The following is a 27109-nucleotide window of genomic DNA, read 5'->3' as shown; positions in this document are numbered from 1 at the left end:
GGTTGCATCATTGGGTGAACGGGGGCTTCTCACCTGCCCTGGAGCCCGGGGGGGGGGCAGGAGGGAGAGACAGGAGCGCGGGCAGTGGGGTGAGTCAGTGTGGAAAGGCAGCGCGCATTTCTGCGGGGTGACTCACCAGCCCTTAGGAAGAAAAAAAATAATAAAAAAAAATTCCAGCCAAATTCTTTCGGGGAGGTAAACAAGGTCACGCAGTGCGGCGAGATCCTGTTTACCTGAGACAGGACGTCTTTGCAGAGCCTGTGCTGGAAGTGGGGACGTGTTGACATGACTCAGGGCGGCTGACGCGGGGAGACGGAGCTGGGGGCACCGCTCGGGCCGAGGGTCCCTGCTTCCCCATGGCGAGGAGGGGGCGAACAACCACCACGGGGCCAGATGCTCCCCTCTGCAGAGGACCGCCCTGCGGCTCTGCCAGGAGGGAGAGCAGGGGGCAAGGGACCGCTGGGCGATGGCAGGGCTGTGCTGGTGCTCGACACTTGCCTCCAGCCCTCCTCCATGCTGGCAGCCCCGGCGGCTCCAACCCACTGCTGCCCGCCTGCCCGTACCCCGTTGCGAGCGAGTACTTTCCCTGCGGCCCCATGAGGAAACCCCGGTGGCCACACGGTTAATCAGAGCCCATTCCAGACGCTGACTGAGTGTTTTTTCCTGATAACAAGACATGTATGAGTGTACATCGCTCGTCGCTCGGGTGAATATCCTGTTCTTGCGACGGCCGGAGAAGTGGGGGGCAGCCGGGGGGGGGGGGAGCGACAAGGCAGCATGCCGGGATTTCACATTCCTGGCATTCCTGCCTTGGCCAGCGACTGCAAAACAGCCCAGTGGGGGGGGACAGGGCACCCACGGGTGGCCACCCCACCCACCTGCGCACCCAGGCTTCGCCTCCATTGCTGCCTCCCCGGCGAGCCTGGCCATGGCATTGGGGCAAGGGGGCAGCCGGGGCCGCCCCTCCATGGCCATTAGGTCCCTAGATGGAAGGAGCCTGGCCCCCTTGGCTTCTCCTCTTTCCCTGGCGGTCTTGGACCCTTTTCCGGCACCTGTCCCTTGATTTGACCTTCCCGGCCATGTCCTGGGAGCACCTTTTCTGGCATGGCCCCCATGCTCCTGCCCTGCAGCAGTGCACACTGGTGTGAACCCACACCGGGGGGTCGGGGGCACCTGCTGCAGGGTGAAAGGCTGCGGGGCCTTGCTGAGTCCCCGTGTCCTGCCCTCGGCCACCCTGGCCAACAGGCGAAGACATACTGCAAGGACTTTGTGCTCAGGTCTCGCAGTCTGGAGTTGCACTGGATGAGAAAGCCCTGCTCTCTTCCCTGCTGGGGTGTTGTCCGTGGAGAGGACAGGGATACACAGGAGTAGAAGTTACCCTGGAGTAGAAGTTACCCTGGTCTGCGCAGTTGAATTTAGCTCTCAATAGGCACATTTCTCCTGCTCCTTCCTTTTCCATAATCCCTGACCCATCAGCCAGACTCAGCTTCTTACTGGGTCCAGAGAAGCAAAGGATGCTCGGCACTTCCCCTGCATCCAAGCTGCCATTGGGAACCAGCAGGGTAATGGAGAAGCCCACCAGACACCCTGTTGGCACCGCTTCAGCTCTCGGGGGTGCAAGAAAGCACCCACAGCCCTGCTTCACCCCCAAAAAAGCACAGAGGGTGCCCCTCAGCCGGCTGCCTGGGACCGCTCCCAGCCCCTCCATCCTTGCAGAGGTGAGCCAGGATCTCCAATCCAGCTATTTCAAGTGCTGCAGCAAGACGACCTCTTTTCTCCCCCCGCTTTTTTTTTCATTGATATGACAAACCAAACAGGGCCAATGCTGACCCTTGGCCAGCGCTATGTCATGATGGTTTTGTCTCAACATCAAGTCAAGATCCTTGGGGTCTTGCATAACCAGGTACTTGAGAAAAGAAAGGTTTCTTTCTTTCTTTAACACACACCCATGTTCTGCCTTCTCCAGCTTCCCACTTTCCCCTTTTACAGCCTGCCAGGGTTTGGTAACTTTCTCAATGAAATAGGCACACGTCGTAGCCCCATGGAGGGCTAAAAAGAAGGAGAAGGAGACTCCCTGGCTCCCATCACCAGCTGCACACGCGTGTGTTTGTGGAAGGGGAAGGGACAGGAGGAAAGAGGACGATGCCTCTGGTCACATGCAGAACCCCATTTCTGAGGAATTGAAAGCATGTTATATCCGCAAGATTTCGAAAAAAACCCAAGGGTTCTTCTGCATTTTAGGAAGCGACCAGCACAGCCATGCTCCCAAGGCCTGAGCAAGCTCTCAGGAGGCTCTCGAGGGAGTCCCGGTGATAGCCCTCCCTGCAGCCGTGGGGGAGAAAATTAGGGCACACTGGGTGCGGGTTCAGCCCGCGACTGGGTGTGCATCAGGGATCTCAGCCTCATCCCAGTGCCTGGCACTTTTGCCCTGCAAGTGGTGGGGTGAGGAGCTGGTGAGGTTTGGGGTTGGTTTGGTGCTTGTCTATTTGCAGGGGGACTTACCACCAAGCCACTGTGATTTTGGTAGATTTGTGTATTTCTTTGGTGTATTGCTGGTGGGGGAATCCCCTGTGACACAGTGTCAGCGTATCTCTGGGACTGCAGTCAACACCAGATAAGCTGCCTTCGCTCGGCGTGGAGGCAGGTCCTCGCTGTCTCAGGGCCTGTCTCTGCACAGAAGAGCTGCTGTGCATGGGTCCCAATTTTCTTCCCAGCACGGAGGGCCTTTTTACCCCCCCCGGAAGGGCACTAAGCCACACTGCAGAAGAGTGCCTGGTGCAGGACAAGGCAAAGGGGGCTTCTGCGCTTTGAACTCAGCCGCCAGTGCTGTGCAGGAGCTCCATGCAGAGCTCCACTTATTCCTAAATTCCTTAAATTCAACTTCTTTTCAAACAGCCTTTTACATATGCAGCTGAGGAGAGCTCTGGTATTTGGGAAAGGTGGGAAGATTTTGGACAACATGTTGACAAGCACCTTATAAACACATGTAATGACCCAGGGTCTATAGGAGGAATGGTGCCAAGGCCTGAAACTCACTGGCAAAGCCCATCCCGGCCCAAGATTGCTTGGGAAGAGGCGTGCGCGAGTCCCATGCTGCCCAGAGCGAAAGTCCAAAGATCAGGATGTTAATCTGAGGCACAAAGCTCCTCCAGTCGTTCAAGGACTTCAGCCCTGCCCAGGGCTCCCAAGCAACCCACATCCCTGGGAATGGGAAAACCCCAGCGTGCATTTGCTGGACTCCCAGAGGATTACAGCCCAAATGACTAAACCTGTTAGGTCACCCAAATGATCTGCTTCCTTTTATGGTTAAAATCAAGTTTCAGAATCAGAGGTTTCCTCTTTCTTAGAACTGGGCTTTCTTGGTACCACAAATCCTTTTTGCAATGCTAAAATTAAATGTCTGAAAGCACATGCATAATGTTGCAATCTTGCTGCTTCACTTACTGGTCTGTGTAATGCATGAGTTGAGTAACAAACAATAGAGGTTGGAAATAGCTGGGACCGAGATTTCCTCTTTCAATTGCAGAATTGTTTCCTTGACTGGTGCGTGCATAAGCCAGGTGGCAAAATGCTTGCCCCAACCAAGTTTCCTGTCAAGCAGGAGGGGTCTTGGGGTGAGGGGTGGAAAGAAGTGAAAGAAAAAGCTCCCAAAAAGAAAATCCTGCCTTTCTTGGGCTTAGCTTCACCCTCCTACTCCTTTACAAGTTCACTCTGTCTCTCAGTAGCTGGTTCTTGCAGCTCCCCACAAACTTCTCAGGTCCATTTTCAAACTGTGGATGGGAACTATTGCCGCCCCATATGAGAGATGGAGACCTGAAATGCGGATGCCCATACCCAGAGCATCTCTGACTCTGCCAAAATTTGGCACTGTGGCCTCTCCCATCCAGTGACACGTACCCCAGGGACCCAGGTCCTACCAGCCCTGGGGAGCAGCAGAGTTTGTTGCTCTCCCAAATTCAAGAGCTGCAGTGACCGCCTTCACCCCCACCTTAGCCTACCCTAAGTCCCAGATGGTACCAGCTCCAGCCGACCGTAGGCATCCAGGTCTTATCAGGCTCTTATTTTCCTCCACTCCAAGTCAACAAGGACTCAACATATTTGAGGTTCAGGGCCCACCTGCCTTATCCATGGCTTGGTGGGAGGCCTGGCAGGGAAGTTATTGTGTCCTGGTCTCTGGGGGACCCGACAGCCCATTGAACGCAGCTTGCAGTGGAGCAGCTTTTCTGGATGCTGTAGACCCAGCTGGGTGTTTCTGGTCCTGGTTATGCAGGTAGAGTCACCTACACGTACATGGTCCTGCCTCCAAAAAACCCAACCGTCTGAGGTCTCCTCCAGACCCTGGTGTTTGTGCCTTATCTGACTAAAATGGCTGTCTCTGCTGCAGAGACACTGTGTCACTGTTGTGACCCAAGAAAGGGACTCTGGGCTGGGAGGTGTAAGGTGGCTGCCTGTCAAGTTTGTGGCATTTTGGTTTTGGGGCCACAGGCACCCCAAATGCCGTGGATGCTGCCAGCACCGACGTCATCCCTCCCCAGCTGCACCCACAGCGCAGGCGAAGCACCGCGGTGGGCATGGCAGCACCGTGCCAGCTCCTGCCGTTTGCTGCCCGAGGGCCTCCGCTTCCCGGATGGGTGTTCACATGCACCCAGATTCCTTAGAGTTTTTTTTTTTTTTAATCCAGGTTCATAAATATTCGTGTTTTCCAGCTGGCAAAAATCCCCTGTTGCTGGCTGGCCTTCCTTGGGGACAGTGGTGTATCAGACCCTGCTCTTCCTCCTCGTGGCAGTGGGAGCTCTCCAAGCTCCCAGGGCTTCTCCTACACCCATCCACCCAACCTGGCCCTCTCTCCAAAAGGAGAAGCAGCTCTTTAACCCAAACCACTCCAACCAGCTAACCTCTTTCTTGGAAAAAACCACACAGGATGAACTTGCAATCAAATATCCCAGTTTCTACTGGCTGGGTTAGAGCAGGGAGGCAAGGGAACAGGGTTCAGCTCTGAGTTTGAGGGTTGCACCTGGCTCCGCATCTGTGTTCATAGTGGGAAACTGGGGCAGGTTTTCTGTCCCACGCAGTAGCAGCATCTGGTTGCTCCTTCCTGGCCACGAGCTTTGAAACCATCTACAAAACCTGAGTAAATAAATAAGTACAACAATAGGTCGCAGCGTACCCGGTGGGACTACCCATGGAAAAGGGAAAATACATATCATGGGGAAAAAACTGCAAATCCTGTTCAGCTGCTCCTTTCTGTTTCATTTAACACACTTGAAGGCGGCTGTGCTGGGAAAATGCTTTATTCGATTACTGGGCTGTTCACACCAGCCTCAGTGGAGCCAGGAGAGCCTCATCCCTGCCAAATGTGAATGCAAAAACTCCCATTTCAGCCCTTTTACAACCGGCTGACGAAGCCGGTGGGATGCTCTAATGAGTAGGGCATCCCCCATCCCAGCCCAGTGACAAACCTGCACCACCGGCTGGCCGCCTCGCCGCAGCAGGTGCCGGTCCTGCCCTTCGCGGACAGAGAACCTCATCTGGATTTGTGCATCCTTCTGGGAGGGAGCTGCCCCTTGCCCAGCTCGGCATGCTCCAAAACGGGGTCCCCCACAAGCGAGAGGTGCGCTCCCCCTTCACTCCGCTGGCCAGCGCTGCCTCAAACTTTCCAGGGCAAGGCTATGCTGCGATTGCGGTCTTTTGTCCATGGCCACCGGGTTTATGGGACACCAGGGAGACCCCCTTTTCCTCCCCTCCCCCTCCCAGCACAAGCATTTTGTTTTTCTTCTTGATTAGCGGAAAAAATTCCTGAACCTGTCAGAGGGAAGGAAGGTCTTTTCTCTCTCTCTCTCTCTCCTCGGCCAATTAGTGAAATACAAACAATTTCCATCATCACGGTGGAACGCTTTTTCCACCTAAATAACACCTCTGCAGGCTTTAAAGTCACAGGCCCCTTTGCACAGCCCCCCCTGCCCCGAGCGGTGCCCTCCCAGGACCACACTGGAGCGGGATGGGGGTGGCTGTTCCCCATCCTGCTTTACCCAGACACGTGCAGCCAGCCCAGGGCATGGGGCAATGTGGGCACCTCCCACAGGCACCTCCCATGGCTTTTCCTCTCAGACATCAAGCCAGCATGCGCTGGGTCATGGCAAACCTCCCTGTCCTCCTGCTAACGCCCCAGCATGCCCAAATGTCAGCTCTCCCGAGTGCCCCACCAGCCCGCTGATGCCCACGGAGCCTGCTGGCACCCTCAGCCGAGGCCTGGGGAGCGGTGCACTCCCCTCCGCGCAGGTGGCCGTCCCCAGAACCTCCTCCGCACCCAGTGGCGTACGCCTGCCTGAGCTCTGCTCCCCCCCGCCTGCTCTGGGGGACCCCGGCCCCTGCCCGCTGGAGGGGGGAGAGAGAGCACCCCACCTGCCATGCACGCTGCAGAGTGCCTCCTTACAGCCGCCTGCCTAATTTAGGCAGCCAAAGCACTTGTGCAGGTGCATGGTGTGGTTCGCGTGTGACCCCATGTGTGTACACCGGGCTGTCTATGTGCTGACCCCTCATGGGGCAACATCCGACGTCACCAGGGGAGAAGATCGCCCGTGGGGCATGCAGAGCCCTCTGGCCAGCCGTCTCCTGGGTGCCCTGGGCTGCACTGGGCACGCGTGTCTCAGAAAGGGCTTCTCTCCCAGAGCACACCTTGGTTCATTAATCACCGCTTTTCCTGCTCTGACCTCATTTGATTTGTCTCAAATGTCATCGCTCGCAGCTGGCTCTGCACTGCAGGGACCAGCAGTAGCTAACACCTTCTCCTCCGCTCTTCCCCAGGTCTGTGCCAAGATTCGTACTGAAAAATAGTTTCTCTTTATGCAGAAAACACCCAAGCAGGGCCTGGGTTTGGGGAGCAGAGCTTGCCTTCACTGACCACATCGGCCAGCGGTGGCCAGGGCCAAAGGTTGGGGCATTTGGGAACTTGGGAGTTTCCAGAGCTGCCAGGGCAGGACCTGCAGCAGAGCTGCTTGCCCAGCATCTCTGCACTGTCCATCCTTTGTTTTTGCAACGCATGCAAAAAAAAAATCACAGCAAACATTTCGAAATGCCCATGGACTGTCAAGCCACAAACCTCCTTGCTGCCCGGGTCCCCACCGTGTTTGGGTTACTGCTTAATCGCTTGCAAACAGCTTCTTTTATTGAGGTAGTAATTACAAGGGAGTTGTTTCCCTCGAGGCTGCTTTCCTCCCAGCTTTGCTTGGCCTTTGCTGTGAACTCAAGGCAGTCCATCAGGCCAGAAAGTCCCATTTGGTATCTGCCCGACTGGGGGAGGACAAAGAGTAGGTGAGCACTGCCATAATTTTATATTTTGATCTCTTCACCCTCCTGGCTCCTCTGCCGAGCACCCCACGGACCCACCGCTGTGACTGGGGTCTCGCGTTAACCCAGCACCTGCACCACTTGCAGGGAGGCCGTGGCGCTTGGGGTTCCCTCCACTTCCCACTGTCTTCCTGCTCATTTTTGGGGGGGCTCTGTTGTTCCTTCAACCCTGCGATGAAAGCCGAAAACAGCCAAGGCTGCCTGGCTTCTTTGCAATGTCTTTTAAGATGGGAAATTCCCAGGGCTGCAGTGAGTTCGCTTGGTCACGGGCAGATCGCGGCTCAGGGGGGGCCAGCACCGTTTGGTCACGGGCTGTGTGAAGGCGAGTGGGGAACAGCTGCACACTCGAACGAGGGGGTTTTGTTGGTTTTTTTCCTAAATAGCTTTTAATTCTTCATATTTTCCTCTCTCTTTGTATCCCGCTTTTCCCTTGGCACAGACGGCTTCTCCACCCCCAGGGCCCACCAGGCACTGGTGCATGGACAGCGAGATGGGGCCACCCTCCAACACATCCCCGTCCCACCCCGGGATTCTGCAGGATGGCAGCGGCTCCCACCAAGCCCTCTCCCAGCCGCGTCTGGAGCGTGGGCAGGTCGGGCAGTGGGACAGGGCGGCCGTCATGGGGGGCACGGCTTATGCCAGGGAGGTGCGAGCCCAGCGCGGGGAGGGGAAAGCCTGTGTGGGCTTCATGCCACATCGCTGGGCTGAAGAAAGCTCTTCCTCCGAGCCACAGCCAGGCGTGGGGGCGAGCTTAAGCCATTCGTGTTCCTGAGTGCCAATAAAATAAGCAAACAGTCAAGAGTTTTCCTGGGGCCAGCAAGGAAGCTTTTGCAAACTGATTTTTCATTTCATTTAGCCATGCAACAGCCTTAGCATCGCAAACCCTCAATGCTAAAAAGCCCGAAGCCCGGCTTTAAAACACGGGGGTTTGCTTTTTGCACCTGAATTGCCCATGAGTTTGCTCTCCTGTCTGCCTGCCGCTTTCGGGAGCCGTGTTCTCGCAGGAGGACCCATCACCGAAGCCGCTCTGCCGCCTCGAAGGCTGGAAGCGTTTCCTCCAACAAAAGCTGAACCTCCCGTTGAATGACATATCCTGAGGCTGGGCCTTTAGGTAAAGCAGCAGTCGAGCAATTAAACCAGGGAGAGTTGCCAAGGCTCCCCGGCTCCTCCAAGATCACCTGTAGCACCGGGCGAGCCAAGCTGGCACCCCCGCACAAAGACGTTTTCCGGCAGCGTGCTGCAGCTCTCCCAGGGCTTTATTTCGGGATTTATTTCCCGATCTTGGCTTTACGGGGTGGATGTAAACCACCTGCTCCAGCCTTGAGAAGCGGTGCGGGCACCCGCCTTCCTGCGCCGCACGCTGACCTGTGCTGAACGCGCGCTGAGGCGCCGCGAGCGAGCGGCGTTGGAGCGAGCGCCCGAGCAGCTGCCGCGAGCCGACGCCAGGCGCTGCGGAGGTGTTAGCTCCAGGCACCCGGGCCCGGGGCTTCTTTCAGCACCTATTCATTTCGAGCTGTTAAAAGCAGAGGCGCACGCTTGCGGATGGGGTTGCACGCTTCCCCCGGGGCCGGCGTGGCCAGGCGGCGTGCCGGCCCCCTGGGATCCCAAGTGCTTCCTCCCACCCCCCCCCCCCGTCCAGGCTGATGCAGCTGTGCTTCCTGTGCCTTGCACCTCTCTTTGCATCCTTTGCTTCCCAAATTCCCTGCCGACAGGCCAAGCCAAAGAAGTCTCATGCCAAAAGTCTTTCTTCTCACCGGACTGTCCTAAGGAAATCACAGCAGGGATGTGATTATTATCCTCGCTGTGATTTTTGCCTGTGCTTTCCATCCTTGGGGGTGAATAGAGCTCACCCGTACTCCAGCTCCCTTTGGAGGATCAGGGAAAACATGTCCTCACCCCAAAATGAACCATGCTGGAGCGAGGCACGCACCCGGGAGTGCCAGGCTTGTCCTTCGAGGACAGCCTGGAGCACACGCAGACGGCGAGCCCCCCGGGTTCACCGTTGCGGCACAAATCTCCACTTGGGTCTACGCTCGTCAGAGCCAAGCCATGGACTGAGGGTGCTGCGCGTGTGCCGGGGGGACCCCAAAATTGAGGCAGGGAGCAGCAGCTGCCTTCGCTCCCCGCAGCCTCGCGCCCAAGTGCCAGATGTGCGATACCTCCCTTGCTGGGAGGAAAGGGAAACGCCGCGGCCTTTCCGACCGAGGGAAGGACCGCCGTTGTCTAGACGATGTGACTGAGGAGGGAAGGGCCCGACTGTTTGTACAGCTTTGGGGAGTGTAAACAGTGCTGACTGTCCCAAGCCCTTCAAAGCAGAGGAATCCGGAGATCAGATGAAAGCGCAGGGAAATTCTGGCCGGGTTTCCGAACAGAGCAGCTAAGGAGAAGGGGACCTCTTTGAGACAAAATCCCCGGCGCCTGAGTCATTTCAAACCAGCCCGAGTGCTGGGCGACAGGTGGGAAGGAGGAGCCCAGCCCCGCCGGCCATGGGCAGGCCTGTGCGTGGGCTCCCAGGACTTTCCCAGCTTTGGTCGCTTCTCTCTGCAATCTCAGAATAAGTGTCCTGAAAACAAAACTAGAAGCCCTGGGAATCCCACTCTGCCTCGCGGTGAGCTGATTTAGCCTCTGCATTTCATTCAGCTCACAAAAGAAAAAGTTGCTTGAGACGCTTGTTTTCTTTTCTTTTTTTTTTTTTTTTTAACAAGTTTAAATACAGTACTGAGTATAAATTAATCTTACATTTAAAAAAGCAAAAAAAATTAAAATAAAATAAAACCTCACCAGTTTTACAAAACAAAAGAAACAGATTTTGGAACAGGAAAACAAAATGTTTTAAGACTTGAGGGCTTGGGGATGGAGGGAGGGAGCAACGTGCCACCTTGGCAGTGGTATGGGAAGTGCTGTGGGCTTGCAGGAGGCGAGGGCTGCGTCCCTCCACAACTTGCAACAGCTCCCAGGTTGCAGCTTCGCTTCCTTCCCCCGGCTCCCTCCAGGGCTTTGCCCCAAAATAGGTGTGCAATAGGGGTGCGTGTGTGGAGGGGAGAAGTGGCTGGAGGCAGGAGGGGAAGGGGAGGGCTGCGGTGCAAGCTCTGGGCAGGCATTTTCTTCATGTGTAACTCTGTAGTGCTCAGCACGGCACGATCTGAGACTGGGACTGAGGTGACACTGGAAATTCCCATCATATGTAACATTTCTGCGAACGGTGACTGAGTATTGGGTGTGCAGAAATAGCCCTTGCCCCCAGAGTCCTCCTCCCTCCTCCAGAGCAGGCACTGGCCCGGGAGGGACTCTACAACTGACCCCCCAGTTGTTCTCCGACTCCTCCTCACTTAGAAGAGCTCATTTCTGTCTCAGATGGCTGCTGCCAACCGCAAAGACCATCCCCATTTCTTTCTCTGTAACTGCACAGGGCTGTCCACATCTTGGCCCAACTTCCAAGCTAGGTGGGTTGAGAACGTCTAATGGGCAAAAATCCAGAAGGAATTTGAGAGGGGAAACGTGAGGAAAATGATGGGAGATGCGGAGACATTGGCACAGGAGAACGGTGGAGGCCTGGGTACACAGGACACCCGTGAAGGGGTTAAAAACCTCGGGGGAATGACATGATTCTGCTTTCAGGACCACAGAGCAGGCAAGGACAGCTCACTGAGATTAAGTCATGCTTCTAAGTTTGGCTGTTGTTGGTCTTGTTGTGGTGCCACTTTGCCTCCTGCAAGGAAGTTGTGCTGGGGGGGGTTGGTGGAGAGCAAGAGAAAAGGGCAAGAAGACAGCGAGAGATCAGATGATGTCTCTGCCTGTCCCGTCCCGGACCTCGCAGGCACGTTGCAGTAACAGTGTGCTTTTCTGCCAGCCCAGCGAAGCTGATGCATGCACGTGCCTCTGAGCTTCCTGCTACCAGGGAATGAAATCCATTTAAGAACATATATATATATATTTATATATGTATGTATAAATACACATACACACACACGCACGCACATGTATATATATACACACACACACACACACACACACATATACACACGCATACACATACAGAGCGAATTTAAAAAAATTATCTGAGTCCAAGCCTGGAAACTTGAATTCTCCACCAGCATGTGCAAAGATGGCTCCACTTGGCAGGGGCCGGAGGTGTGGAGATGATTTTGTCGCTGTCTGCTCCTTCCCCACGATCCAAACACCTTCCAGTCAGCACCAGGAGCAGGAGGGGAAAGGGAGGGGGGGAATGCATTTGGCTTCTTTGTTTTGGTGGTTGGTTTTTTTTTCTTTTTTGTTCTGTTCCCCGAGATGTTGTATATCTTAGTGGTTTTGGTTTTTGTTTTTGAAAATAAAAACTATATACACACACACATTAAAAATATATATCTGTTCAGGCAGGGCGACAAAAGTCCTTAGTGCATTTTCTGTCTTCGGTCGCCACTTGCAATCTGAGATATGCCTGTTTTCAAAATATAGGTCCAGTGCAAGTGTTGATCTCAGCCAGGCCCCCCAGCCTTACCAGAAACACGAGGGGAAAGGAGAATATTCCTCTGCCACCCGCAGTCCATTTATTCTTCTCCTCCTCTCAGAAGAAATTGGACCCACTTTCCTTTTCACATTTTCCATCCTGTCCTCTGGGGCAGGGAAGGCATTGTCCTGTCCTCATCGCATGTTGTGGCTGTCGGGGTTCGTGGTTTTATTTGTACTTTGTTCTTTTCTCATATATATATATATAGAGGTCATGTTTGTCCTTTTTTTATGTGTAAAACTTTAAAGTTATGCTATAAATGAAAGAGGGAGAGGCTTTGATGGGAGAATGTCCACTGATGGAAAGGGAAGCACCAATTGCTGTCTGAATCAGACGTCGAGGCAGACGGACAAAGAGGAAAAGTTATCACTCCATGGACCCCATGGGGGCAATACAGCAAATATTAAATAAACCTGAAAGTGAAACAAAAACAGACATGGCATTAGAATATGTAACCCTCTGCCCCTGCAACTCCCTCCTCTCCCGTTTTCTCCTCTGGAAATGTTTGTGTCAAAGTGCCAGATTAGAAGCCCCGGAGGGCTTTTGACCTTCTCTATTTTTTCCCCTGGACAGCTTGAGCCAGAGCTGCGATTTGCATGGGTTTGCATCATTTCTACCCTGGGAACCTTGGGCTGGCCAGGAGGGTCCTGGGATAATCAGATCCCTCATAGTGCTAAGCGTGGGAATACCAATCCCAAGACACCGCCTGGTGCCCCTCGTCCCCATCTCCTGAAATGTCATGTGGTGGAAGCCCGTTGTCCCCCTCTCCCGAGGCAAGGGGAAGTGAATGCAAAGTGAGTGGCCCAGGCTTGTTCAGGGGGGCCACGGCAGAGCTGGAGCTGCTGAGTCACGGGCTGGGGCTTTCCCTGTCTGGCTGTGCCACCTCTCTCTAAATTCATCCCCCCAGGCCTGCGCCCTGGCTACTCTTTCTTTTCTGCACCTTTCCCTCTCTCACAGGGAACCAGGGCTCATTCCGCTTTCCCTCGTACCAGTGAAATTCTTCTGATGACGAGGGAATTATTCCTGTTTACACAAGTCAGGGAGAGAGGAATCAGACCCTGGGCTGACAGAGTCCAGATCTCTTGCCAGAGATTCCAGTTCTCCTTTCCCCTGGCATGACCTTTCTTATGCACACAGGCTTCCCGCTAGGAGAGAGATGAACCAAAAGTGTCGCTCCTTTTCAGTCTTTCTGCCAACTCAACTAATGAAATAAAAGGAAAAGGGATCCTCAGAGCAACATTAATTCTCTGCTTTCAATGGAGAATCAATAGAGAAAGGAGAACAGGAGTTGCTCCACAGAAGAGATGAATTACATGGACCAGGATTTAGGGGTAGACAGAAGTCAGGCTCACTCTCTGCCGGTAAGGGAGGCAGAGAAAGGGGAGGGCAGGGCCTGAGAGCAAGTATGGTTGCAGCATGATACTTCTACCTCTGCGAAGAGCCATAAAGCCATAAATAAGATGCACGTGTTGGGTCCCAGCCTAGTTCTTCCCCCTCCTGCAACCCCGGTTTTCTCACACCTGGGCCCTGCAGTAGCCCCACACTGACTGAGCAGCTGGTGCTGTGGGAAGTGTCCAAGGTGCTCGGGCAGAACCATGCCCTGGGAGAGCATTTCTCCCGACTAGAAAAGCAGCTTGCTGTTACCTGCCTTGTGCTCTCTCTCCCCTGCCAGCACTCCTATGCTATGAGGATTTCTTTCAGCACTTTCTTATCGTTGACGTGCTTGTACTTCTTATGTTTCCTCTTCTGCGCCGGTGGCCGGCGTACTCGCTGCCTCTGTGAGACGGCGGCTGTGGTGAACGATGGTGACAAGCCTGCCAAAACAGAGGGGAGAGTGTCTGTACAGCGAAAGGCAGCTGGGTCATGTTGAAATATCTTTCCCCACACACCATCAACAAAGAGCTCTGCAACAGGAGGGCCACAAGGCCTCCTTCTTCTGTTCTTCTGTCCCTCATCCTCTGTTCTCCACAGTCTCTGCCTTCTCCCTTTTCCCACGGTGCCCTTCCCCTCACCTCTCACCTTCTCCTCCTTCATTTCCCTGGGTTCCAACCCCTTGCTGGCAGGCAGATATCCTGGGAAAGGTCCCTCAGCTGATATAAGCCAGCGAAGCCCCATGGGATTCACTGGAGCTAAGGAGATTGAAACCAGCGGAGGGCTCTTTCCCATCTCCCCAGCCTCTCTTCTCACGCCTCCCTCCACTCTACTAATGCCAAGATCCTTACGTTTCTGTTCACGTGGCCCTGGCCGGCTGTTCCTGGGGGGCTGACGGAACACCGCTTCACACCGACACTGCACGTGGTCCTCCAAAGGCACAACGACTTTGTTGAATTTTGGCTTCCTCTGGACAAATTCGATCTTGTTCACCTATTTGGAAGAGGGAGGCAAGCAAAAGATGAGTACAGCTGTAACTCCTGCTCTATAAAAAGAATCAGTGTCAGTATGCTTCAGTACTGGCTTTCTTCCTAAAGGGTCAGAAGGCAGTTTACAGAGCACAGTTCAAATTCAGGGGTGCTGTGTATGGGAGCTAATTCTGCACACACCAGCAGAGCAGACCTAGACCAGGCACACTGGGATGTGACTGGTTGTTTCCCCCATTCCTAACTATTGCCGCTGCTTAAGCAGGATGACTGATTGATCACAGACAGAAACATGGGACGTGCAGAACACGCTAGCCTGTTTCTGACAGCTGCGATGGCGGAGACCTGGGGTCAACCAGAATTAATTCCCACAGGATCCTACAGAAAGGGCAAAAGGAGAAAAACTCAGGCCCAATGTAAAGCAAGCGCAGCTTCACCAGCTCTGCTGAGGCCTGTCTGAATTTGTCTCAAGCTCTTTAATAACTCGCAGGGCTGAAGCCCTCAGCTCTGTGTTTCATGGGAAAGGCGGTGCTCTGGAAATTCCCTCAGACTCTCCACCAGTGCTGACTCAGAGGGAAGACGCACTGTTCCACATCCCACCACAGGGCACGAGCTTTCTAGGGTGTCCTCCCACTCCAGGAGCAGCCAGGCCTGACCCCACTCAGCTTATCTAACAAGACCGCGGTCCCTGAAGTGCTCCACAAGCTATAAATACTTGCTCTGCCGCGCATCTGGACTGAATTCCTCTAAACCCACTGCCCCCAGCAGCATCCCTCAGCCAGTGCCGAAGCAGCCAGGCTGTTTATCTTTCCTTGAAAGCCCACTCCACACGCTTCAGACCACACGCTGCTTGCTAGACAAACACTTCCAGCCAAACAATAGAGAGACCTCTGTCCTCAAAGAAACCATTTCCAGGTCACTTTTTCAGGCTGGCTTTTGACCTCTCACTTGTTTTTTCCACAAAAACAACTCCTGCTCCCCCCCCCATTTTTCCCTCATTCAGCCTGGCTTTTCTGAGAAAGGAATTTCCTGATGAAAAGGGCTGTGTGAATACAACCTCTCCCAGCCAACCTCTGCCGCCTGCCTGGGGGAGTCTCTTACGGCTCAGGCAGGGGATTAGTATGGGATGAGCATTATTTTTAAACAAGCTGTCTGGGAGGAAGCTGTGAGGCGATCACTAGTAGCTATGAGGAGGGCAGGATCACAGCAAGAGATTAGCCATCAGGTGTCAGCTTGCTGCTGGGACGGGTCAGGAGGTAACCGTGGGGCTGAGAAAGAGGAGAAGGTGCTCCAGCATGTGTCTTGGGAAGAAGCTGCAGCAGCAGCAGCGGGGGGACGGAGACCGACGCTGCAAGCCCTCCTCTTTTTGCATCAAAAACTGTTGCCATGATGAAAGCGTCCCGTTTCTTCTGCTCTAACACAGCAGACAAGGCCACCTCGAGCTGCGGCATGGAGCTGCAGCTGGGGACGGTACCCTGTAGCTCTGCTACGGTGACAGTCCCCAGCTGCTGGACAGCACCAGCCCTCCCAGCAGCTGACACCGACATCACCCTGCGCCAGAGGCTGCAGCGCTGCGTGGCTAATGCAGAAGACGTGACTGCAGAGAGGGTGCGAGGGAACAGACAGCTGTGTGAGCCTTGCACCTGAGACCCGCTGCGGTCTTGGTTTTGGGGGGTAGGGATGGAGGTGGGCTGTGGGAGGAGGGAGCAGCGGGGGGCGTCTCCCTTACCTGGACGTGCCGGACACGAATCTGCGTGGGGCGACACTGCATGTTGCGGTTGTTGCAACACCCGGAGCAGCGCTGCACCTCCACGCAGGGCGGCCACACCACAAAGTTGGCGTTGGTGCTGTCCACCATGTTGCGGGAGATTTCAAAGACGACCGCCCGCGTCTTGCACTCCGCAAGGACAGCTGGCTCTGCTGCTGCCAGAGCATCTACAAAGGGCCAAGAGAAGAAGGGGGGATGAAACAGGCTTTGCAGCTGTTACCAACCCGCTGCAGCCACCTCTGCTGGAAGAGAAAGATCCCACACGGCTCTCACACGCACACAAACACACACACACACACGCACACATGTTCTTTCTCCTTCTCCCACCTCTCCAGCTCCCTCCCTGGACAGAGCCACGCCCTGTGGAGGAGGCCCCAGTAAAATGATGCTTCTCACTGCAGCAGCAGTCCTAGGCAGGGGATGACACTTCTTTAGAGCAAATCAGCACCAGCGGGATTTAAAGCAGAGCAGCTTGCAGAGCTCCAGACTCCCTCTCCTGCCTTCCTGGGGTGTAACACCCAGCTCCTACGGGAGGCCCAGACCCTCCTTCTCATCCGTCTACACATCCATGTGCACTACAACCTCTACTCCCACACATGTATCTCAGACATACATCTGCACTCACCCACAGCTGCTCAGGTGAGTGCCCAACAATCACAACGTGCAGCACCCCCGACTCACCTAGGCTTCGTCGCTCTCGAGACAGGGCCACAGGGTTTTGACCAGTCTGAGTTGCATTCAGGTCCAGGTTTGAGCTGTCTTCCTCTGCAAAGGGAAAGACATGACCTAATAGCACCGCATAGAGGCTGGAGAAGATGGCAGGCACTTGTGCTCTGCTCACCAGGCAAAGTGCAGAGACGTGGGATAAGCCATGGCCCCAGTACGTCACTCTAGGTGTAAATCCACCAGCAAGGTCACAGCTGTGCTGGGGCACAGAGATTCTAGGTTTGCTCTTTGCTCAGGTTAGGCAGTTCAAAGCAACAAGCCTATTGTGAAAGAGGGGTCCCAGCCAGGTCTGGGAGAGGAAAACTCCAGCTCAAGAATGACAAGGCCAACGGCAGGGCTTTCTGGTGTCAGAGAGGAGTAGCAGAGGGATCCAGATCAGCCGGCTGAGACCAGGATACGGCAAGGAGGATCAAAGACCAGATGGGACCAGCACAAAGTTCAGTATATAACACTGAGGTGCCTTGCTGGGGTGGCTTGGGACTGGGAGAGTCAGGGTGCGAGGGGGCAGGTGAAGGGGATGATGGGTGGGAGGTGGGGTGCTTGCTTTCTCTCTCCCAACCCTCTGCAGCCACTTTAGCTTAGAGTCAGTTTTATGACAGAAGAACAGAAAAATAAAAGTTAAAATTACTTTTCCCCTATACTACTCTAAGGTAAGCTGCAGGATCTGGAGGTAGTTCAGTCAGTAATGGCAGAGGAAGGCGGACAGCATTCAGGCCAGCCCTGAGCAGTTCCCTCCCACACCACTGCTTTTTCCCATAGGAAGCGCTGAATAGAGAAATGCCCATAATCCCCATGGAGCACTCCAACACGCAGCCCCTCCTGAACTCCGGACAATGGCCGCACTCGGAGATAGCTCCCACCCAGCCACAGCTCTTTCCTTCTCTGACCTGCTTTTGCAGCTGAAGGAAGCTGAATGGACGTCAGCATCAAGGGAGCAATTTTCTTAAAGAGAATTTGGGGCCAGTGGAAGATCTCTGTTTATCAGATGTGCGGTGGAGCAGACTTCCCATACCTATCATGTCCCATCCCTCTTCCTCAGTCCTGCCCTAGTGCAGCCCTCTTACAAGGCGGAGCAGGGACTTTGCTCTCCGCTCAGCTCTGAAGCAATTGCTGAAGGATTTGGGATGGGTGCAGAGAAGCTGTATTCACAAGGCAGGAATCACCTGCCTGAGCAGTCAACATCTACGTGTGAGGTGAACAGACAAACACCCTGTAAAGCGGCTGGAGAGGCATGATCTATTCTAGGACACCATTCAACTCGTCCTGAGGCAGACACCCAAAATGCGATCTGGTGGATCATGCTCTAGAAGGACGTGTAGCTCTCCCGGGGGCTAGAGGGTGTCTGGATGACTGGCTTAGATGGTCATGCCTGCTTTGCAGGCAGCCACAGTTAAGGTCTACAGTAGCGTCTAAGGTCAGGAGAGCAGTGTCTTCGCTCATCTGCCTCCTGGAGCTGCCCAATCCTGGCTCCCTGTGCAGTCAGTGGAGGGCAGCAGCTGTGACACACACACGGGGCATGGACAGCACAGGGAATAGCCCCAGCCGCTTTGGGATTATCTTGCTAATACACTGATTTGCTAATACACTAATTCCACACAGGGCAAGCAAGTGGTGATGCCCCTCAGTCACTACCTGGGAGCAGATGAGAGCCACAGGGTGCAACAAAGAAACAGCTTCACAGCACCATTTTCCATTTCCCTGACCAGCCTTTCCCATCTGGGACCTGAAGTGAAACCAGTGACGCAAAACTCTGCAGCCTTCTCCCACACCCCTGGGCTTTTCAAGCCAACAAGAGAAGCCCATTTTATTTCTTAATCGTGAGGGCGGTTAGTAACTGCGATAGAGATGTGCCCGTTCCTTAGACACCGGGGCATGACAGACTGCACGCATCTTCTCAGCCGCTCCTTCCCCACCCCTCCATCCTGTGCCGCCTGGCGTTTTATCAAACGAGGGTGGGGGCTCCCTTTTGCGCAGAGGTTGAGTTGATGAGAGGAGAGAGAGGGGGGAAAAAAATAGCAACAGCTGTTGACTCGAAACAAATCTCCTATTGAAAAAACGGGTCCCTCCCTCCCCCAGGTTGTCCTTCTACACCCTGGGTCAGCACCGAAGACAGTTGGGGCGGGGAGACCAGCCTGGGACAATCCAGCACGGCTAATTTTGGAAGTTGCCCCATTGTGTGGCTCTGGGACGAGGAGGAGGGAACTGGTGAGGGCAGGGAGCGGCCGTGGGGTGGTGGGGAGCCTCGTCGCCTCTTTCTAAGGCAAACAATAGCTGAACGCAGCTGGTGCCCTCCCCCTCGCTTTTCCCCCCCTGCCCCTCCAGGGCCGTTTTGAAAGGCAGCGGGAATGCTTTTGAGACTGCGCCAGTGGTTGGACTGGCATAGGAAACAAAAGCAGGAAATTCTGTTCCCCCGTAGATAGTGTCTCGGCAAGGATTACAAAGCTCCAAACAGACAAAACACGAGAGAGAAGGCGAGCTGGGGGGGCCGGGGGACGACGGGCGGGAGCAGGGTTAGAATAGAAAGGAATTTGCTCTGAAGAGACCGTTTATAAATAAATTCCTGGGCCAGCCCCGCCGCCGTGGCGCGTGCTCCAATTCCCACACGTGCCGACCCCTCCACGCTTCGGCGCTCCTGCCGCTCGCTGCGGTTAGCCCTGGCCCAGTGACCCCGCGGCACTGCAGCCCCCGGAGCTCTTATCTACGGGCAGGAGGTGAAGCGATGCTACCCTGCCTTAGCCCCTGCCCTGTATCTCACCCACGGACACGTGCTCTGCCGCTCTCATCCTAAGGGCCTCTGGGAGCCCGCGGCCTTTTGTGGATGCTAAATCTGAGAACCCACTCAGCTCTTTCCTTGTCTATCACCCTATTTCCACCTCCCATTTCTCCACCTCCTAAACTGATCCCTGGCCAATTCAAGCCCTGCTGCCTGTGCAGGTCCCAGGGTGAAAAGTGTTGACCTCAGTTCCTCACTCTCACCTTGCCCGCCCCCTACCATTTTTGGAAGCCAGTGTCCCTCGATAGACCGGGCAGTTAGGAGGAGATCTAAAAAGGCATCTAGTTGCCTAACTCCTACAGGTTTCAGCAGGGCTAGGGGTGTAAGTAGCCAGGTCTTGGGTCCTGAATGGTTGCTATATTTATAGCAAGGTCTATTGATAGCATGCCTGCTGGAAAACAGAATATCCCCTCCCTTCCCCCCTAAGGAGTTAAGAAAAAATAGAGGAGTGTTTGGTGAAAAGGAGATTTACCTACGGAGTCTATCCGCAGGGCACGCTGGAGGTCGCTGATGGAGCGCACTGAGCTGCCATCCAAAATCTCATAAATGTCTTCGGGTATGGGGTCCCCCTGCCAGATGACAAAAAGAAAAGAAGGGGAGAAACAAGTGTTAGAGAGGTGATCTACAAATACTGACTGCGTCACGGAGCGGGAGTGGGGGGAATTGAAGGAGCACGGAGGAGGCATGACAGAACCAGCGAAACGCAAAGACATGCCCTCATGAAGGCATGAGCTTGAAACCTGAGCAAAAGCGAGAGAGCCCATCTCGCTGCCTCTCACAAAGCAGTCAGGAGACTGAAAAAGCCAGAAAATGCCCCGGCTGCGCAGCAAAGCCCTGAACGCTATGCAAGCAGCCAGCAAGACTTCCTTCTCCGGTGCTGTATGACTTCTCCAGGTGGCCTCTCATTCCTGCTGCCTGCAGTAAAGGCGTTTTAACAGACTTCCCTTACGCTATCAGATAAAACCTTCCCAATATTTCCCTCTGTTATGAAACTCCCTCACAGGCTTTGTCAGATATCGTGTATATGTGCGTGTGCGTGCGCGTGTGTTTTCAAACCACAGCGGCCCAATAATATACATAATTTGCATACTCTTTAAAAAAAAAAAAAGGTGGGGGTTGGAGAGGAAGATTGACCTTTGCAGCTGAGGCTGCTCCGGCGTGAGCCCGCGGTGAAACCACAAACGCTGCAGGGAGGACATGAAAGGCTGTTTGAGGCGGTGGGCTGAAGAGCTGACTTGGATGAAGAAACGCATGGGAGTTTGGATGTCATTGCATGCCAGTGCCAAAAAACTTAAGTAAGCAGGTTTATAGACATCAGACGATGGGCCAAATTCAGGGTTTGCACAGGCAGGTGCAGTGCCATCAATCTCTTGGGAATTTTACTCTGGCACCAGGCTTGAATGGGCCCCAGTGACAGCACTTAACAAGACTACAAAGGAGTGGTGTGGGAAAGCAAGCACTGATTAAAACATACTTCCGAAAGACTAGAAAAAGAGACGGAGGAAAGTACTGGCCAAAGTGTTTGCTTAGCTTCTAGCTCTCTTCATTCAGGGCTACTCATGTGGAAAAGCTGCTCTTTCAGCCGGGTGCTGGATGCTGTCTGAGCCGCAGCCCTACACATGCCCCTGTAACTGAGAGGAGAACTTGGCTCGTGTGCTTGTGAAATGCAGGGATTTTCGTGTGGGTTTTTATGGGCAGTTGGTGGCATGTGTGTGGTCCTAGTGTACAGATATTCCCTCCCTGCCTGTGTTCAGCACAGAACATTTCGCTTCCACTTGGAGTCGAGGAAAACCACCAGGCAGGTGGCTAAACACTGCATTTTAAACCTTAAGGGCGTTAGCCCAAACCTGCAGCCGCCTTTGCATGGCTGCTTGAGCCTGGCACCCTCCCACACGTGCCTGTCCCTTGGCCAGCCGCCCTTCGCCTCTACTAACAGGGCAATCGGAGCGCTCCCTCCTCAGCCCTGCTAGCCCACCCTCTAATACTATAACTTAAACTAGGACGCGGTGGCTTGAAGGCTGCTGCAGCCCAGGTCACAGAGCAGAAACCTCCTGGGATGGCTGCAGAGCAGACAACACCAGCGTCTTAAACCTCCGCAGCCAGATCCACCAGAGAGCTTGAGTCAGATCGAGCCTCTCTGCCCCGCTCCGTCCCTGTCACTGTCACATCTCACCACAGATCTGGCTGTCCGCCTGCAGCGAAAAGCAGATTTTACATCCCCAGGCATTACTTCCTCAGTCTCCGAGGAAGAGGGAAGCAGCATCAGTGACGAATGCACAGCGAGAGAGAGACTTGTATAATTCAGGGATCACTGAATAGCTGTGAAATGAAGATGCCTTCTGACAACTCCTGCTGCGGGAGGAAGAGTGGGACCAACAGCCTAGTGCCGGAGAGGCTCTGCAGCACTTCCCTGCCTTGCGCCACACACGTTTACTGGAAAAGGGATCATTTGCAATTCCCAGTTCTTGCAGCCAGAGCTCAGCACAGGGCGGTGAAATTGCAGGCTTTTTAATGTTTGCACCTGTCAACCAAATGCACTTGTGTACGAATGCTGCTGTGCACGGATGCCCCTGGTCCTTCCTGACACTTAATACGTGTAGGAAATGGAACTTTATTTTAAACTCTGGCACTCACTGGGGGAGAGCGTGGGCAGGTGTTACGAGACTCGGTGACTTTGGAAGAGAGCTGGGAGGTGTCACCTTGCTAACTGAGCAGGGGGAACAGATATGAATCAGGGACTGCAAATGTAAGCCCTCAGGAGCTGGATTGCTGGGGACTGCCTGTAGGAATAAGCTCCACTCCCTGCTCACAGCAGCAATTTTAGGTGCCAATTTTTTTTCTTGCTGCAGATACTATCAGCATGGCTACGGCGTATCACCAGCCCACATAGCTCATAATCCTGTCTTCCTCCCCGGGGTTTGTGAGGCAGCTCTGCCAGTGACAACCGCAAGCCTGAGAAGCTCCCTACTTTCCTCTAGCGCTGCAGAACCGTGTGTCCAAGGCTGGCCTAAGAGCAGCTACACAGACCTGAGCTGTACGGCTTGTCCCTGCTCCCTTTGGGGTCTGTGACTGGCAACAGCCATGCCTCTGGCCCCCCATCCTCGCCCTATGCCTGGGAGGCTCTGAGACTGGGGCACCACACACACCCAGGCTTGGGGCGCTTGGTGGGGATGGGACACAGGGAAGCAGAGGTCCATCAGCCACCTCCACCTGATCCCACGGGGTCAGAAGGTGGAGGAGCATTGCAGGAGGTGGGATCCCCAACAGACCAGCCCAAGCAGCTGGTGCTTTTCCTGCTTCGCAGCTCCTTTGGAGTTATTTGTCTAACACAGGTTTACAATCTCCTTTTTTAACTGCGCGGCAAATCAAAGAAGACTTTTGTCTCAGTGGACTCCTGGCTGGCTGTCAAGTGCCCCAAGGCCTGGCCTCCTATTCCTGCGAGGCCCTGAATTCCTAGAAGAAAGTAAGTTTGTTCTTCCCTCCCTCCCTCTGCCCCCAGTGCCTGGCTCTCCCCTAACCGCAGGGGCACCCTGGCAGGGACGTCCCGTCCCCTTCTCCCGGCTGCTGGCGCTTGGTGGGGGCGAGAGCCACGGCACACCTGGCACAAGGCAGCAGAGCACCTGGGCAGGGGCCCCGCCTGCCCGGCAGCCGCTCTGCGCTGCGGCTGTGACGCCGGGGCCTCTCTCGGCGCGTCAGCTTTGCCTCCCTCCTCCCAGACGTCAGCAGCGCTGCTTGGCCGCTGCAAACCGATGCACGTGCAGCAGTGCCCTGCAAACAGGACATTCCCCCGTCTCCGCTCCCCACACACACGCTCTCTCCGAAAATCAGCCTCCTCCCTAACCCCACCACCCCCTGCCTCTGGAGCTTTCTGCCAGCATATGCTTTTGAGCACCAGGGATGCTGAAAGGTCGCCTTGCAAACAGCCGCTGCCGCGGTGGGCGCAGGGAATATGCAGGGCTGTGCTCCCGTCCTCCCTCCGGCTATTCCCAGGCAAGGTTTTCAGAGTCTTGCCCAAAGGTGTGTCTCTCTTGGTAGCACTGCAAACACAGAGGAGGAGGGAGCAAAGTGGGTGGTGTGTCTAAACACCCACGTGTGCCTGCACACGGAAGGACAGAAGGGTAGCAGCAGCACCGGCCCAGGGCAGGGAAGCAGCCGGCTATCTGCTCCCCTGCCCAGAAGAGGAAGACTTTCCCGAGCACCTCCACCCTGACTGCAGCAGAGGGCCTTGGCAGCAGGGATTCGAATGATCAGCCAGGCAAAAAAACCCAAACAAACAGCGTTTTTTAATTCCCTCTGAAGCTGACATGAGGACCCCGAGGGGAGAGTCCACCACATTCCCCGGCAGAGAGCAAGACCGGTGGCACCTGCCACCAGCCCGCTGAACCCCAGAGGCTCTTGCTCCCCTGGCACAGGGCTTCCACCCTTCCAGCACCATTTCTGGCTGCAGGCAGACCCCGACATCCTGCTGCCGGGGGACCAGGCGTGCCTCTGCCCGCAGCAGGCACAACCCTCCTCACACGAGCCTCTTCCACGTGGGACGGCAGCTTATGTTTTCCTCCCTTAAAAGAATCAAACTTAACCTTCGATCCAGCTCACGTTCCTAAAATACAGCCAGACCTACCCACCCCTTTTCCCATTTCAAGGGGGACTCCACTGCTCCACCCTGCTCCTCCACGCTCCCCCCACACCTCCCCTGCGTGGGCTGGAGGTGTTTCCACCCCCCGGGCCAGTTGTGTACCGGCAGCGCTGGAACCAGCGCAGGAACCACTGTCATTCTCCCCTGCTGCTGCGCATCAGCTGATGATGAGAGGGCGGCAGCTCCTTCCACGAGCTCACCCCAGACATGTCATCCATCCCAGCTTCCACTGTTTTGTCCTTGTCACAGCCTCATGCTAGGAAGACTCGGGAAGAGCCCCGGAACCTTGCGCTAAGAAGATGTGATGGGGAGCTGGGCTGAGGTTATAAGCAAGCGCCCGGCCGCACCCCATTCCTTGGGAATTCCAGAAAGCCCTGCCAGTGGGGCTTCACCCCAGCACAACCACGCTGGGCTCAGCCCATCTCTGTAAATGTTGCAAGGCAACTATTACAGCCTGCAGGGCAAATGCAAATCGGTTTAGCATCCTTGCTTCCCAACTGGCAAATACCTTCCCACTGAGGCTCGTACTCCCTCCCGCTGGAAGAGCTCCAGGGCCCTCCAGCTCCAGATGGGTGTGATTCAAGAGGGAGAGGGACTCAGGAGGCTCTGTCTCCCGGCTCAGGCCTCTGCTGATCACGGGGGGCGACTGCTCCCTGTGCACTTTCTCCAGCAGGGCTGGGAAGGAGGTGCAAGCCCCCTTCAGAGGATGACTATGGCTCAGCAGCCTGGTAGGAGTCATGATGTATGCGCCTGGTGCAGAGGTGCAACAGGCTGCCCTCAAAGTAGATGTGGGGATTGGCTACAGGCGGAAGCATCTACCCAAGCAGAAACCTTCTTGGTTCTCTGGTCATAAAATGACAAATATCACGATTCCTCTCATGAAACCTCAAGCCAGAATTCCCAAACTCTAACCCTGCTAGGCTGTCATAGAGCTGTGTAGTGTTTTAATGAGATTACAGCGCAGAATAACAGCCCCCTGGGATCAGACACTTCCATCTTCACCCTTCCCCAGCGCCAACCATAGATGATGTTTCACGTTGCATGGGAGAAGGAGATCTGAGCCACCCACAGAGGAAATACCATCCTCTGCCCAAAACAAACATAACCACTGGGCAGCCCACAGCTCTAACTGCTTCCCTTTGCGGCTTGGGCAAGGGCAAAATGGGCCCATAAGGAGGTGACGTGATGCTTCGCACCCAACCCCCTCCCTGCCGCCCACAAGAGGGGCTGACCAAAAACGAAGAAGGAAGAGAAAGAAATGATGCAAAGGGAGGAAAATTTTGATGGAAGGCTATTTCCTGCCCCTGACAACCCCCAAGCTGCAGATCCAACCCATGGTTTCGCCACCTTGGGTAGACCTGAAGTGGGAACCGAGCACCATGAGTTAGGAGCTTTCTCATCCCCTCGATCTACATGCAATCAGATGATGAAACGTGGCAGCAGAGGTCAAAGGATTTGGGGTCCTGGGGCTCCTCTTCCTCGACCACGGCTCGGAGTGAGGCTTTGATTTCCACGTAGGGAAACCGAAGCGGGCTGGGGTGTACATTCATCAGACAAAATCCACCACCTGGTCCCCACCCTGTGCCTGGCTTCCTCCTGAGCAGAGCGTGCAGGAGGGCTGCAGGACAAGATGCATGACCGTGCAAGCGCAGCAGAGACTCATCTGCTGCCTCCTCCCATGGCCCCAGCAAGACACGCACCTTGCTGCACAGCCGTGCCGCCCCGGCCACGGTGTCTCTAGCCACGCTGTCCCCTTCCTCGCCCCATTCAAAGCCCCCCCGCCCTTCCTCCGTCGGCCCCTTGGCGATGTCACGTTGGGCTGCACGCTGGGCGTTATTCTGGAGGTGGCAACCGGGCCTCGCTCCCCGCCTCGCGCATGCCGCAGCCCTGATGCCAAAATAACCCGAGGGGGGTGAGAGGCTTGGCAGAGCCGCCGGCTGGCACCGCGCCCCGGGGTGACAGCCGCTGGGCGAAGCTGCCGGCGGGGCAAGAGGCTGGGGGCTCGCCGGGGCTCCCCAGCAGCACCCCTGCGCCCGCATTCACCAGGGACCGCTTCAGCCCGCTCTCCCCTTCCCCTGGCGCTGACTCCAGCCCGGGACATAGGCGGGGGTGGGTTTATTTCCACGCAAAACCTCGCCGGCGGGGCCCCGTCCTGAGGGGAGGCGGCCCCTCCTGCGGGGGGGGCAGCCCCCGCCGCGAGGCGGGAAGCCGGCCCCGACGGTCGCTCCCCCTCAGGGCCGGGGGCGGCCCGGCTCTGCCCGCCATTAGCGCGCCCGCGCCGCTGCCCAGCCCTTCCCTCAGAAAGGGGCAGGAAAGCCACCGCCCGCCCCGGGCTCCTCGCCCCCGCCGCGCAGCTCCGCTTCCCCCCCGGCCACCCCCGGGCTTCACCCCGCCGCACCTGCGGGGCGAGAGGCGCCGCCGGTCTCCCCCCCCCCCCCGCCGCCCCGCTCCGCTCCGCTCCGGGGCTCCCAGCTCGGCAGCACCGCCCGCTGCCGGCGACGGAAACTCACCTCCAGGCGCGCCAGGGGCAGGGAGAGGATGAACGCCAAGACCACGCCGAAATGCATCCCGACTTCAGGCCCCGCCGGCTGCGGGCACATGGACGGCGAGCCCCGGGAGGGAAGCGCTTCCCGCAGACAGCCCCGCGGCCGCCGGCCTTCAGGCATCGAGGGCGCCGCGCGTTCCCATTTCCCCGCCGAGCCGGGCTGCTGGTGCGAGAGTTGCGGGGAGAGGAGGTGCTGCTGGTGCTGCTGGTGCTGCTGGTGAGGGGGGACAGAAGTAATTCTCGGTGACTCGCCTGCCTCTGTGCTATCTCATAAGCCCGGTGGAAAAAAAATGCAGTCCCTCCAAATTATACTGCATCCAGAGCCTGCGCCCCCCCTTGCCGCAAGGGATGCTTCAGTACTGCCTTTTGCTAGGTGGTCCACATGCTATTTTTCCTCTTGATTTTCTTCCTTTTCGAAAATGTATATATGCAAAAGATTTTACATACAGG

The 27109-nt window shown here is 55.6% G+C and overlaps 1 protein-coding gene across 1 annotated transcript; it reads right to left on the bottom strand.

Moving 5' to 3' along the window:
• Nucleotides 1-13531: 13531 nt before the first annotated feature.
• On the bottom strand, nucleotides 13532-26729 carry PDGFB (platelet derived growth factor subunit B). The gene is made up of 6 exons (XM_075727654.1): nucleotides 26625-26729; nucleotides 19951-20047; nucleotides 16661-16744; nucleotides 15941-16146; nucleotides 14077-14218; nucleotides 13532-13668 (listed from the first exon to the last, which is right to left on the bottom strand). The coding sequence occupies exons 1-6, from the start codon at nucleotides 26712-26714 to the stop codon at nucleotides 13532-13534; spliced, it is 756 nt and encodes a 251-aa protein (XP_075583769.1). The 5' UTR covers nucleotides 26715-26729.
• Nucleotides 26730-27109: the final 380 nt, after the last annotated feature.

This window comes from Pelecanus crispus, chromosome 1 (assembly GCF_030463565.1).
Source record: "Pelecanus crispus isolate bPelCri1 chromosome 1, bPelCri1.pri, whole genome shotgun sequence".
Taxonomy (NCBI): Eukaryota; Metazoa; Chordata; class Aves; order Pelecaniformes; family Pelecanidae; genus Pelecanus; species Pelecanus crispus.
The sequence above is the reverse complement of the archived record's forward strand: the minus strand, read 5'-3'. Positions and strand labels throughout refer to the sequence as shown.

What these genes read in the sequence shown, in the direction of transcription:
- PDGFB (XM_075727654.1), bottom strand. Translation starts at nt 26,714, where the DNA reads ATGTGCCCGCAGCCGGCGGGGCCTGAAGTCGGGATGCATTTCGGCGTG. An exon ending in TGCCCCTGGCGCGCCTGGAG is followed by an intron (nt 20,048 to 26,624) that starts GTGAGTTTCCGT and finishes GTCATCTGGCAG; the next exon opens with GGGGACCCCATACCCGAAGA. An exon ending in TTCGTGTCCGGCACGTCCAG is followed by an intron (nt 14,219 to 15,940) that starts GTAAGGGAGACG and finishes TCTTCCAAATAG; the next exon opens with GTGAACAAGATCGAATTTGT.